The sequence below is a fragment of the Carettochelys insculpta genome, chromosome 11 (genome assembly GCF_033958435.1).
Source record: "Carettochelys insculpta isolate YL-2023 chromosome 11, ASM3395843v1, whole genome shotgun sequence".
In the NCBI taxonomy this organism is placed as follows: domain Eukaryota; kingdom Metazoa; phylum Chordata; order Testudines; family Carettochelyidae; genus Carettochelys; species Carettochelys insculpta.
Genome location: NC_134147.1, coordinates 12,734,450 through 12,749,357, shown reverse-complemented (window position 1 = coordinate 12,749,357; position 14,908 = coordinate 12,734,450). Strand labels below are relative to the sequence as shown.

Sequence of the window (14,908 nt, the reverse complement as noted above, 5' to 3'; positions counted from 1 at the left end):
GAAAAGCCAATACTGTCAATTTGTCCCTATTAAATAACCAACCCTCTCCCACATTTATGAGAAAAGATTTTCACACTAGTGGAAGCTGCCCAAACCTTAAGTAGCAAACGTGCATCATTGTGATCGCCACTCTTTTAAATAAAGAGCAAATTTCAGGAACTGCTAAACCACAAAGAGGCTTGTCACTAAGCAGGACTTCTCCTTGGCTTCCAAACACTCTGCCGCACTCAGCCTGCTTTACAAAACTTTCTGGCACTTTCAGGAACAGCCTGGGCCCACCCTGCATGTCCTCTCTCTCCCACCAGCATGACTACACATGGTGTATGTAAAATCATGCTGCAAGGAGGACACTATTTTCAGTTGGGTATCACACTTCTTCTGTGCGTTTATTAAGTCACACCTTTGGCAGAGGATCCTTGCACTGTCCAAAATGGCATTCCCCCATCCAATACTTGGCAGAACAACATCCTGTGCAGAACCAGTACCAGAGAGGAGAAAGCAGCCAGAAAAGAGGCCTGTCTAGTGTAAAATTGGACAAGTGGCCACCCCAGACCAAACATAAGCAAGTAAAACAGAAATAGTCCTTTAGCTCATCCTTTTGTCCCAGAGTTTCACAGCATCTCCTCCTGAGAGGTGATACAGCTTCTTGAATTAATTTCTTCCACTCCCAGTCAGTTCTTCTCTCTTTTGGGAATAACAGGTCCTGGACAGCCTTTCAGGGCCCCTTCAGAGGATTTAGAGCCTATGCCCCAAACACAGCCTGCCCCAATCACACCTCCTCTTCCTGCCATCCGACTGGAAGCTCTGTAATAAGCTCTCTTGGGCCAGCTGCTCCAACACACAGGAACTGGGCTTGGTGTACGTACAGGAACCAGCTACCCTTTAATACACCTTCCTCCTTTTCCGAGATAAAGGCCTTGTTTTTCGCTTTGACCTGTTAGGTACCTCATTGGGCTTCTTCCATGCCCTCCACAAGGCAAAATATATTTCCCACTGGACAGGTCTCAGAAAATGCTCCATATAATACTCCAGGGCCCCCTATCAAAATGGACCACCATATTTTCCCAAATAAACCCAAACATGCCCTGCATTTATTTAACGTGACAAACCATTTCATATTACACAAACTGAGAGACAGCACAGTAGGTTTCAAAATCCCATGGCCTACCCCAGTCTCATAGGAATAAGCCCTAATAAGTCCTGCTGGCCTCCAGTGCAGTGGAGTCAGTGTGTCATACTCAGCCTCACATGTCACAGTCAATATACAGTGTCATCTCCTTCAGGACTTCAAGGTCACTTCATCCACAAGTTTTTCCATCTCTGCACAGTTTCTAACTCAGTCTAAAAGTCACTGACTAAGAGGATTAAGCATCTCCTTTCCTCCTGAGTGAACCACGGGTCTATTACTAAGTGCTCTCTCTCATACCTGTAAATTGCATTCTGTCACTTCTAATTGTTCTGCAAGCTCTCTAGCTTTCAGGATGAGACCCATTAAGCAGGTATTTCCCGCTTCCTTTCCCATACTGGAGTCCTGCTTCCATTCATAGCTCCTTCTCTGATCTTCTGCCTGCTGTTGCAGCCTGTCTGGTGATTGAGAGTCTGTCTGGGTTTCTATCAGCCTCCATTCCTTTGCATTTTTCTCTACCTGGAGCCAAGCCACTTCTTCTACTGTTTCTCTTTCTCAGGCTCCCACTGAAGCCAAACTAACTCTCTTTCCAAACCTACCAACTGCTTAATAATCTTTTCTCAGATTTGGTTATCACCTCCCATTCTTGTTAAACTACTCCTGCATGACGCTAAGGTAGGGAGGGGGTCAGGTAGATACAATGGAGGGCAGAGATAGGGTCCAGAGTGACTGAGATAAATTGGAGTATTGGGCCAAAAGAAATTTGATTAGGTTTGTAGTTCAGATTTACTACCATTGTGTTCTCATGGGTCTTTGGCAATGTTGATGATAACCAGAAGGCTGCTTGTGTGTGTAAGTGAGTGTGTGCATATGTGTGTGTGTGTGTTCAATCCAGCGAGCCCACTGACTGCAGCCGTAGCTTCCCAAAAACCACAGAGCAGGTAAGGATCAAAGGCACCCAGCCAGGATTTATTGTCAAGCAAGGTTCAAATAACAGTTGTTAGGTACAGTATACTGTACTGATACCCTGTACATATGCATCTGCTGCAATGGACTGAAACAAACAGTGGAAATTCCACTGCCCCCTAGGTCAGACAGAGATGCCCCCCGCCCAAGACATTGTGTTATATACGGGTACAAACAAAGGACACTTTAAAACTGATGTTTCGGATTACCACCCTCTGACATTGTCAGGTTACCATCTTCTGATGCTACTTAGACACCATCCATCTCCCTACACCTTGTGGTTTGGTTAGATCATCTCTATACATCATGCTGTCATTTTAGACCATTTCCTGAACCTGGGTCTGTATCTGTAAGAAGTAAGTATCAAGGTCTTTTTTAATGAGCTGGTGAGACCTTGTGATTTCAACTTATACCAATTAATTGTTCCGCACCTGGACCAATTACCAGTTAGTGTTTTGTACTCTCAGCCCTGTCTGTGCCGAGGTCTGTTAGCAGAGGTCTGCCTCTTGCTCACAGCTCAACTTTGAGCCATGTTTTGTCCATTGTTGCTAGGCCTCAGGCGTCACACCAGGCCTGTGCTGTATGGGCTTAGGCCTTCCACCTTACTACAAGGTTCAACAAGGACAAGTGTAGAGTCCTGCACTTGGGATGGAAGAATCCCAAGCATTGTTAAAGGCTAGGGACCGACTGGTTAAGTAGCGGTGCAGCAGAAAAGGACCTGGGGATTACAGTGGATGAGAGGCTGGATATGAGTCAACAGTGTGCCCTTGTAGCCAAGAAGGCTAATGGCGTATTGGGGTGCATTAGGAAAAGCGCTTCAAGCAGCTCTAGAGAAGTTATTATTCCTGTCTACTTGGCTCTGGTGAGGCCTCATCTGGAATACTGCATCCAGTTCTGGGCCCCCCAGTATAGAAAGGATGTGAACGCATTGGAGAGGGTTCAGCAGAGCACAACAAAAATTATTAGGGGTCTGGAGCATATGCCGTATGAGGAGAGGCTGAGAGCTTTGGGCTTATTTAGTTTGCAGAAGAGAAGAGGGAGAGGTGATCTCATAGCAGTTTTCAATTTTCTGAAAGGGGCCTCTAAAGAAGATGGAGAGAGACTGTTCTCAATGGTGACAGATGACAGAATAAGGAGCAATGGTCTGAACTTCCAGAGGGAGAAGTGTAGGTTGGATATTAGGAAAAACTATTTCACCAGGAGTGTGGTGAAGCACTGGAATGCGTTGCTGAGACAGGTGGTGGAATCTCCATCCATAGAAGTTTTTAAGTCCTGGCTTGACGTAGTCATGGCTGGGAAGATTAAGTTGGGGTTGATCCTGCTTTTGGCAGGGGGCTGGACTAGATGACCCCCTGAGGTCCCTTCCAGCCCTAGGGTTCTATGGGTCTGTGATGGTTGTGTGCTCTCTTTTCACTCCCCCTTTGCAATTTTTACTCCAGTTTTGAGCCCCTTATTTCCTTTTTCAGCCAACCCATGACCCTCCCTGTCCTGCACTCGTGTTCTGTTTCCTACTTCTTAAGGGCTGAAAAAAAACCCACCCGATCCTTGCCCAGGGTTACCAGCCAGGGTAATTTCTCGATCCCACAGCCATGTGCAGGTAAGGTCTCCAGCCCTGGAATTCCAGTTCAACTTCTGTTATGAGATAATCACCATGAATACATGACGTTCATACCAGCAGATGTTGGTCGACCTTATTTACTCACTTCATTTTCCCAGACAAATGTGCACTGACAACCAGCGTCCATGAGTCCCTCAAATCACCACTTCTACCCCTATGCCCTGTACAACCAAGCCCTCTTAACCTTTCAAAATGGACCCAACCCTGCTCTGGTTGTATTAGCTGTCTAAATAATAACACTCATATGCAGACTGGACATTCATGTCTGATATGTACTGGTTGATCACATTTGACACATTATAGGGGCCCCTTTGGTCATTCCTATGCAGGTTTCCTTTGAATTGTGGAACTATCTGGGCTCCTTGTAGCTTATGTATCCCCCAGCTGTTAGCCACTTGAAGTTTTTCCCCTTAGAGAGCTTCACTGGGTCACCCCTTTTTGGACTCCCATCATTTTGCCATACCACCTCATCTCTCTCAGGCACAAAAATGACCTCTACTCATTCAACAGCTTCCCCATGAGACTGGCTGAAAGAGCCTTACCTTGATCTGGATCTCAGCAGTAGATCTTTTAAGAACTGCTCCAGGACAATTTGGTCCTTAATCCTTTCTGATTAGCTGTTTTTTGGGCACAGCCACCAAGCTACAAGGTACTGTAATTTCTTGGTCACTACCTATGGTTGTGCTCTTCATAGAAATGAAGCAACTTGAAATCTGTGTTTACATGCCTCTGGACCCTAATGAGTCCAGACCTGCCTTCACCACCAGATGGAAGTTGATTTTTTTATCACTTCAGCCGTGTCTACACATGCACGCTACTTCGAAATAGCGGCACTAACTTCGAAATAGCGCCCGTCACGGCTACACGTGTTGGGCGGTATTTCGATGTTAACATTGCTGTTAGGCGGCGAGACGTCGAAGCCGCTAACCCCATGAGGGGATGGGAATAGCGCCCTACTTCGAAGTTGAACATCGAAGCAGGGCACGTGTAGACAATCCGCATCCCACAACATCGAAATAGCGGGGTCCGCCATGGCGGCCATCAGCTGAGGGGTTGAGAGACGCTCTCTCCAGCCCCTGCAGGGCTCTGTGGTCACCGTGTGCAGCAGCCCTTAGCCCAGGGCTTCTGGCTGCTGCTGCTGCAGCTGGGGATCCATGCTGCATGCACAGGGTCTGCAACCAGTTGTCGGCTCTGTGGATCTTGTGTTGTTTAGTGCAACTGTGTCTGGGAGGGGCCCTTTAAGGGAGCGGCTTGCTGTTGAGTCCGCCCTGTGACCCTGTCTGCAGCTGTGCCTGGCACCCTTATTTCGATGTGTGCTACTTTGGCATGTAGACATTCCCTCGCAGCGCCTATTTCGATGTGGTGCTGCGCAACGTCGATGTTGAACGTTGATGTTGCCAGCCCTGGAGGACATGTAGATGTTATTCATCGAAATAAGCTATTCGATGTAGGCTTCACGTGTAGACGTAGCTTTCCTGCCCAGTAAAATGCCAGGTCTCACCAATCAGGAATATAGGTCATTAATGTCAATTCCTCCCAGCTCTCTGCACTCACCACTCTCTCAATTATTTGTAAAGAAAGGTCTTTAAGTCATCTTCTGGTCCCAGCTTCACCAGGCCTGGGACCAGCCACCTCACAGTCCCATCTCTAACCATGTTACCTGGCATCTCTTCACTCAATTGTATATATAATGGCTCTTAAAAACTGGGCATCTTGTCACCTCTGTGATTCAGCAAATTGCATCTCGATGTTTCTGCTGGTTCGCCATCCCCTGCATGAGAAGCTGTTCAGACTGCCACAATATCACAGCTGTCTTGCTGCTGTGGCCCTGTTACTAACTGACAGATCTTTATTGCCATTCACTCCCAAACTTTGAGGTCTTTCAATATTACAGGTGTGATTTTCTCTTCACTGGGCACCAGAGCTCCACTTCACCATTCTTTAGTGTCAAGGCCCAGTTGCAATGTCTACGTTCTCTGCCAAACATCATAGGGTGGGACATCTCCTCAGCTTCCAAACACATATTGCCCCACCCATTTTCTTTAAGAACATTTGTTGTTCCAACACAAGCAAGAAAAAGGAACAGACGCAGTCCTTTAGCTCACCCTAGGGTGTCACAGACTCCCTCCCAAGAGAGTCTGGTGATCCAATTTTTTTTAGTTTTCCAGTGTCAGCCAGCGCTGGAACAGGGCCTGTCCATGACATCCTTCCTGGGTACTTGGTCCCTTGTTCTGCAACCTGACCATGGGCACACACTCTCTGCGGGCATAGAATCCCCAGTCACTCTTTCTGTTCTATGAAAGGTCCTTATAGCCCCACGTATAGCTCACTCAGGCTCATCTGCTACTTCGAGACAGGCCCAAAGCATGTCACTATTCCAAAAAGGGCATGATCCTTCAAACATTACCAGACATAGTGCCTGCTGCTTTGAAGCTTTGGTAGGAAGTGTCTATAGTACAAGTCCTGGGTTATTTTTGTTTAAAAGCTGAAGGAAAAATTCCATTTCTGAAAAATATATAATATTCCAGGGGTCAGCAGCCCCAAGCAAGGGTGCCAAGAGCAGCACGTGAGCTGATTTTCATTGGCACGTGGGGCAGGAGCTCAGCTCTGCCCCTCCTCCCCATGCAGCTGGGAGCTTGCTCAAAGCCACGGCACCTGTGAATTAACAAAAGATCAGCTAATACTACCAATCACCACTTAAATGGTAAAATTCAGCATGCAGCTCAGAAAGACTGCTGACCCCTGTAATATAAACAAAAAGCACTCCATTCCACAGTAAGTGGCCTAACACACCACAGTTTATAATGGTGGTTCTAAAGACCATCACTAAAAAGACTGGTAAACGGAGCACCCAAAGAACTGATGTGCCCAAATCCACTGAAAGTGGGTCTGATTATCAGAATGGGGTTGCTCGGAACTTCCTGAAAATCATACGCATTTAAGGTGTCTGCAGTCAAGATACAAGGCCAAACGTGAGACATCCAGAATCACTAGCCATGTTTCTCCTCACGCCTCCGCATCAGCTGCTGTGGGCCATATCCTCCCTGACTGAATTGGCCTCCTCAGCTCTGGTCTTCCTCTTGATTGGTACTCCCTCCTTTTCATGAGCCTCTGTAGTTAGAGCTGCCACTGAAATCTCCTCTACATGCAGCTGATGAAGTGGGTGTTTGCCCACAGAAGCTTATGCTTCAAAAAATTTGCTAGTCTATAAGGTGCCACAGGACTTCTTGTTGTTTTTGCAGTACAAACTAACACACCTACCCCTCTGATAGTAGCCATTTTTTAAAATCTTAGAAACAATTATTACGCAGACAAAAGGGCAATAGGGTAAACAGGATTCATTTAAGGATGTCACTGACTCCTCATGCCAATGGGGTTGGGAAAAAGCCTTTTTCAAATATCTAAACCTAGTTATGTTTTAGCTATTTAGAAAAATATTTTAATTTCTGAATTTGCACAGAATATTATTTTAAAAAGTCTTTCAGTAGATCTTTGATGTGTTTCCCTTTATTTGAATGTTGTGAAAAAAATCTGAAGAAAATGAATATGGAAATCATTTGGATTTTAATTGAAAGCTATACCTCAAACATTTCACATTTCGTAATCTAAATAATTGCCTTATTTTAAAAAGGACTGCTTCAGTTTCAATACCATGATTTAGTAGAAAACAAATTAATGGCATCAGAATGAATTCTAATGATTACCATTCTTTTTTATTTTGATAGGAAAACTGCTGCTAGGCCAAGGATACCTATAAACTGTAAATGAAATATATCAATTTTTTCTGTACAGCCAACGCTACTCTTGTGAGCAATTTTTGAGCAGGTTTACTCAGCTATTTCCTTGACAGAATGCTTTAAATATTTTCCTTTCCTGTTACATTTTGATATTCTTGCCTTGTACGTGCACGCGCACACAGAGAGAGAGAGAGAGAGAGAGAGGGAGAGAACCAGCACTCTTAGCAGCTTTATTAGATTAAACAAAAATGATACCTGTATTTTTAACTTGGCACCAGCCTTTCCCTTAGTCCATATAGATCTTTTAAACACTTGAGTGGATGCATGTAAGTGTGAGATGTGTGTGAAAGGCTAGTATGAAGAGAACATGTTACAAAACTAGTTTCAATAGGACCAAGTTTTGTAAGTATTTAACTCTCTTTTTCTTTTGATATATGTTTAAAAGAGTGTGCTAAGTGCAAGGAATATTCAGACATATATGGAACAAAATCTAATCCCCAGACACCTTTGGAGAGAACTAGACTTATTAAGTATCACTCCTGGATTTGATGTGCTTTCATATACATTTAAATAAGAATTTTTGCAAGCTATGTACCATCTCTCAAGAGGTAAAGTACATAATAGCAGCAATGAAGAGTTTAAGCCAGTAAAAATCCTGGTGAAAAATATTAAATCTATGTATTATTTTAAATAAAGCTATGGGATCCTAATTCTTAAACATTAGCAGAAAAGAGGCAGTGTAGTTACTGAACATAGAATTACCATAATGGATCACACTGACAGTCCATGTAGTTATTCTGTTTCAGAAAGTGGCTAATATCAGACACTTCAAAGAAAGCTGCAAGAAACTGTCAAGAGGAGAATTATGGATTTTTTTCTCTTGTATTATTTTAGATGGTAAATAGGAGTGCCTAATTTTTTTTTTAAATCACAGCATTATGCTGGCCTGAAGATTGTATTTCGCTGTCCACAATGACCCTCAGGTCTCTTTTATGAATGATTGTATGCATTTAGAATCAAACAGTATATATGTCAAAATATTCCTTCTAATAGATATTTGTCAGTAATGAATGCAACCTGCCGTCATACTGCCTGGTCACCTAGCTTTGTCTGAAGTTTTTTAATTTTCTTTGGCCAATAAATACCACTTTATTTAGCCAAAGGATTTTAGAAAAGGCCTATACATATCAATTAGTTTTCCTTTATCTTTTTTTAATTTGTTGAAATACTTAAAGAATTCAAATAGATTAATGAGGCATGATTTTCTTTTACAGGAATTATGTTGGTTACTCTCTCTTACATCTGTCTAGATGTTTTATAATTCCATTTTGGGTCTGGTTTCAACCATTTTATCTTATATCAGGTTTACCCCAATGTCTGTAAAAGCAAATAGGGGGAACTCTTCAGTATAGCCATTGAACTATGACTTCTTGTTCTTTGTCACTCTGTTCTTGCACCTCTTGTGACTTCTCAGATTTTAACAGCACTTCTTGTATGCCACATATAGGCATTTTGCTTTTAAAAATGGTTTAGGTTGACAGAGCATCAGTTAAAGATGCAACACTGTGTCCCACACAGTGTTTTTGATGGTGCTCCTCACCTACTTCAGTAGCTCAGAGGCCAAGTTCAGGACAGAGAGTGGTTCCAGGTGATGGACTTCCTGACCTGTCCTTGCTGTGGTCCTGTGCCACAATGCCTCAAGATGGTTGGGAAAGAGGACCAGATGCTGTCAGTTGAGGAACTCCAGGAACTGGGAATTCAGTTCCCATGCATCAATACCTTAGGTCAGACCATCATCACCTCACTGGCCAGAACCCTGCTAGAGAGGGACCTGAAAGGAGTCATCTGCTGCCATTATTCAGAGAACCTCAGCTGGAAGCTGTGGGACACCTGCAACCACTTCCAGTCTGAGGGCAGCTTCACCTGCTTCACATACTGATGATTTTGAGCACTGGGCTCAGCTCAACTGTGTCCCCCTCAATGGAGTCATCCACCATGGAAAGCAAGACAAGGGATGCAGGAGGTGCAGCTTCGACAACAAGACTCTGCCCTCCATGTCCATCTGCCAGATCCATTTGAGAGCCTGGCAGCTCTACCACAAAGCCATCCAGGGCTGGCTGATCAAAGCCTTCCTGCCAACCCTGGGCAGCATCGCCATGGACAGACAGCCTGCTGAGACCAGGCATCGTGGTGACCAGCAAGTCGGTGAGGGTCATCATGGTGGGTGTCACCACAGAGAACTGGATCTCAACCTTCTGCAAGCCCCGAGCATGGAAGACTGAGAAATATACATCCTGGCAGACACCTTGAAGGCCTAGGGCTACAAAGCTGAGATCCATGCCCTGATGGTAGGGGACCTGGGCATATGGGACTCCCAAAATGAGCTAGGTATCAGAAGGGTAACTGTATTAGTCTGCAACCACAAAAACAATGAGAAGTCCTGTGGCACCTTATAGACTAACAATGAAGAACCACCTGCTTCCTTCCCTGATGGACAATGCACTCTCTAACAAGACTCACATAAGATCGCCCACTGAGGACCAATACGGTCAGGGACATCACCTCCTCCCTTTCCTGATGCATTATTATGCATCTTCCTACAGGTGACAGGCGAGGCTGCTGATGAGTGACACTGACAACTGACCAAGACCACTGATGGGAAACACGACTGGGGACATCAGCCATTTCATACCCTTACAGACTATATATATCTTCCACCAAATACAACATGATACGCCTGACAAAGGATGCTGACGTACGACTGAGAACACTGACGAGAGAGTCAGGGAAACAAAAAAGTGCTTTCGTTCCTCATGGTCTCTGCATCTTTTCTCAGAAGACACTGACACACTAAGGGACACTCTCAGACCATGGAGGCACTACACCCATGCACCTACTTGTTTTGCCACAATATAGTACCACCTTATACCTTGTATGGTTCATGTCCTGGGAACACTTATCCACTCTTAAAAACCCACCCACCTCCATCCAGGACAATGCAGGTTGTGTTTGTTATTTATCTTGTTAACTGTGTTAACTAACCTGGTATTCCCTCACAACCCACACTTGACCCTGGACTCACAATGCCTTTTTTTTTTTAACTTGTACTTTGTATAACTATTGTTGAAATATTTGCTTCAATAAAATCTAACCCTAGTTCTACCACTGGCCTTGCTTGATCCAGTTTGCTGTCCAAACTATCTAAGTGTGACCCACGTGGTCACACACCCTTCTGTAGCATACATGAGCAGCAGGGGGAGGGCCAACATCCACACGGTGTGCAGCAGAAGTCAAAAAAGCAAATAGGATGTTAGGAATTATTTAAAAAGGGATAGAAAATAAGAACAAATATTTTACTGACCCTTTATAAAACTGTGGTTTGCCCACAGCTCAAATACTGTGTACAAATGTGGTCTCCTCACCTCAAAAAAGATATTTTGGCATTAGAAAAGGTTCAGGAAAGGGAAACTAAAATGATTAGGGGTTTGGAATGGGTCCTGTATGAGGAGAGGTTAAAGAGACTGGGACTTTTCAGTTTAGAAAAGAGGAGACTGAGCAGGGATACAATAGAGGTGTATAAAATCATTAGGCAGTGTGGAGACAGTGAATAAAGAAAATTTTGTTACTTGTTCCCATAATATAAGAACTAGAGGACACCAAATGAAATTAGTGGGCAGCAGGTTTAAAACTAATAAAAGAAAGTTCTTTTTCACATAGCTCACAGTCAACCTTTGGAACTCCTTGCCAGAGGAGGCTGTGAAGGCTAGGATTATAAGAGAGTTCAAAGAAGAGCTAGATAAATTCATGGAGGTTAGGTCCATAAGGCTATTAGCCAGGAAGTAGGAATGGTGTCCCTGGTCTCTGTCAGAGGCTGAAGATGGATGTCAGGAGACAAGTTGCTTGATCATTGTCCTCATTTCCACACCCCATCCCCCCAGGGCACCTGGTACTGGCCACTGTCAGCAGATGGGATGCTGGGCTAGATGGACCTTTGGTCTGACCTAGTAATGGCCATTCTTATGTTCTTATGACAAACACCAAACCCAGCTCCTTGGGCTGTCTGTGTCAGGCACATACATATTAAAACACCAGGGAACCAAGGGGATTTTAATATGCATGCACCAGACATGGACAGCCTGAGAAGCCGGGTTTGGTGTTTGTCCCTCCCCCTGCCACTTGTGCATGCCAGAGAAGGGTGTGTGACTGCTCTAAGGTGAAACCCACATTGACTAAGGCAGAGAGGGGTGCCTGCCTGGGGCAGCTGCAGGTAGGGAGCCGCAGAGGTTGGGGGGACAGAGCAAATGGCAACAGAGGAACACAGGCAAAGTAATATGGGTAGGGAGTATGGAAGGGGGTGCAGCGGAAGCTTCGTGGGACCTGGGGGTAGTGCGTGTGGGGCCAATGCAAGCCTTAGGGGGCGGTGCAATGCATGGCAGTGCAATGAGAGCTGCGCAGTGATGGGGAGCAGTGCAGGCCTCAAGGGACCTGGGGGTGGTGCAGTGGGGACTGCACTGCAGTGGGGGAACTACAAGCCCCAAACCGTTTGAAACTGTGGGGGAGAAGACAGTGCAATGGGGGATTGCAGTGTAAACCCCAGAATGTCTGAGAAGGAAGTGCAGAGAAATTGAGGGGGCTGGTGGGAGGGGGAGTGCAGTGCAAACTGGTGGGGAGGGGGCCTAAGACGGGGAGGAGAGTGCAATGTTTCTCCTCCAGACTTCGGACCATAGCCACAGAAGCTGTGAGATCCTGACCTGGTCTCTCTCCCCATACCCCCTTCCCCTGCTGGGGCACCCAGTCCCCCTTTCCTTTCTCGCTGCTTCCTCTATGCAGGAAAAAAATGTGGGTTTGTGATGTCTTCTATGGCCCACTGAAAGGGGGTGTGGGAAAGGGGAATCTCTAGCCTCCATAAGGGGAGAGCTGCTCTTGGGGCAGGGGAGGGGTTTCACTGTGTGGTATTATCCACTCTGTACAAAAGTGACAGGGAAATACAGAAAATCAGCCAAAGCAGCGTTCAAACCTCGTCACAATGATTGATAAAGCAGACCCTGTACAGTGGAAATGTTCTGACTTAAGTACACCCTTAGCAACTTAACATCGAGCATTCCACCAGCGAGCTGGTGGTGATCGGTCACTCTCAGCCATAATCTTCATTCTTGGAGTTCGTACAGGTCCATTCCCCACAGATACCACTTCTTGAAATTAACTCTTGCTGTTATTCCTGCCAGCCACAAATCTCAAAGCCCATTCATTCATTCATTCATTCATTCATGTTGTTAACTCCTGACTTTCCTGTGAGGTAGGTTATCCTCATTTTTAGAGATGATGCAACTGACATCACAAGAAGTGCAGAGCTAGCCATGGAACACAGATGTCTTGACACCTGTCTTTGCACGTTCACTGCAAAAAACCATCTGTCCCTTCTTTCTTCAAGATGTTTTATAGAATCATAGAAGTCTAGGGCTGGAAGGGACCTCAGGAGGTCATCTAGTCCAGCCCCCTGTCCAAAGCCTTTTAGTCTGCTTTTACCATCAGGGTTTTCTAGTTCTTTCTTCCCTCACTGCTAGGTGTGTCTTTTCTCAAATTTTATGACTTATTAATAAAATTAGAAAACAAAATTCATGTTAAGTATTAAATTTTAAATTAAAATTATTGTATTATATTCAAACAAGACCTGAAAAATATTATAAAATATACCTAAACCATAACCTATAATAATAAATAATGACAACTTTCTGATAAAGGAGCATTTTCTTTGGTGGCCCTGAAAGCTATCAGTTTTTGTTTGTGTGACCCTCAGTAGGCTTTGAGTTCAACATACCTGATCTAGGGCAAAACAATCTCTCTTTCAGCTGACCCACATGTTAAATGGAGTTAATGTTTGCCTTACTAAGGTATTGTAACTAGATCTGATGTATCTGTGTTCATGATTTGAGCATGTGAAAAACAAAAGCATCTGCTAAGTAGTAGTATTAATATGACATGCCATTCAATCATCCTAATGCAGACAACCCCTCACAAAGACCTAGATATACTTAAACCCCATTTAAGAATTTTAACTTCTGCCCAGGGCCTAAGCATGTAATCAGTGTCAGTGAAGAAGGCAGATTTTATGGACAAAGTAGATGGCTGCACATGTTTTACAGATGTCTTGAATTTCAACTAAAAGCTAAAAGTCATATTTGTTTAATTATTAATGCCTAAATCCAAGAATAGTTTAATACTTTCTTCCTCTCATTCTTAGTAAAGTCTTTGAAAACTACCTCAAGGACTACATTTAATGGGCATTGAATGTGGATGCTCCTGTGCTTCTGATTCTTGAATAATTTTACTTTAGCAGAATGGTTAATGAGGTGAAGTGACCTCTACTGTGCATATTAATTCAGCTTTTGGAGCGTTACTAAATGTTCACCTTCTTTTACCTTTCTTCTCCAGGTCTGAGGTTCTGATGCTTCAGCTTCCTTCAAGAGGCAGCACAAAGCAAGAAGGAGCAGCACTACCAGACAGAAGATACTGTGTATCTGTTGTGCAGCTAGATCGCAGTTCACCTGCTGGGGGAGCAGGGATGTCAGAGAACGGTAGAGAAAGTCCTTATTATGCTATTTCCTCCCCAAAGCGTCAGATTCTCAGAGGACAAATTTATATTTGCCTTAAAGATTTTTAATAAAGGCATAAATTCTAATGAATTTTGAAACCTTCCCTAAAGGGCACCTGGGGCATTTGAAGCTTACATGGCTTTACTGTCAAGAACTATACAAAAATTATGTTTTCATACCTTTATAATGTTAAAATATGCATTTTATTCAGTAAAGAATAATTTGGATGTGCAGGGAGTGACAAAGATCACTCTGAATGAAACTGAAAAGTCCAACAAACAAAATTAGTTTCACAAAGCTCTGGAGTTGGCAGGTAAAATGATTTCATGCATTGTGGATATACAAAAGTCTTTTATGAATTTTAATTTCTTATTGCAGAAGAGTATTTGTAACTGTGGCTGAATAACATGTGATTAGAGAATTAGATTTAAAAAGCTTGAGAATATTTATTTTATGCAATTTTATGGCTATTTGGGATTCCAAGGATGCGATGTCACTTATAGCTCTTTTTCATTCCTAATAACCATGAAAAAATCTACACCATTCTGTTGTGACAACAATAGTAGATGTGTAAGTGGAGATGATCATTTTGTGAAAGTTGCATTTCCCCATGTGGAAGAAATAGGGTTCAAATCTTCAGGCACTAGGGCTGCTTGAAAGTTTGTGTCCCCCCTCCAAACACACTTGAAAAACAAACATGAAAGTCTGGAAATCTTAGAGGAGCTGACATTGTTCTGTATTGTCAGTGGCTTATCAACAATTCTGCTATCCCAATCGCTTTTCTGTTAACTCCATTAGCAAGATACATCTAGGCTGTGGCCACACTTGGCCAAAACTTCGAAATGGCCACGCAAATGGCCATTTTGAA

At 43.9% G+C, this 14,908-nt stretch overlaps 1 protein-coding gene across 3 annotated transcripts in view; it reads left to right on the top strand.

Annotated features, from left to right (window-relative positions):
- The window catches only part of EFCC1 (EF-hand and coiled-coil domain containing 1), a 90,587-nt gene that overhangs the window by 39,048 nt on the left and 36,631 nt on the right, over window positions 1-14,908 (top strand). For all 3 annotated transcript variants that reach the window (XR_012647049.1, XM_075006233.1, XM_075006232.1), the window contains exon 3: window positions 13,880-14,022. Coding sequence is in view for 2 of the 3 variants with exons in the window: in XM_075006233.1 (XP_074862334.1) it covers window positions 13,880-14,022 (143 nt within the window). In the remaining variant the exon portion in view is untranslated. The remainder of the gene's footprint in view (window positions 1-13,879; window positions 14,023-14,908) is intronic.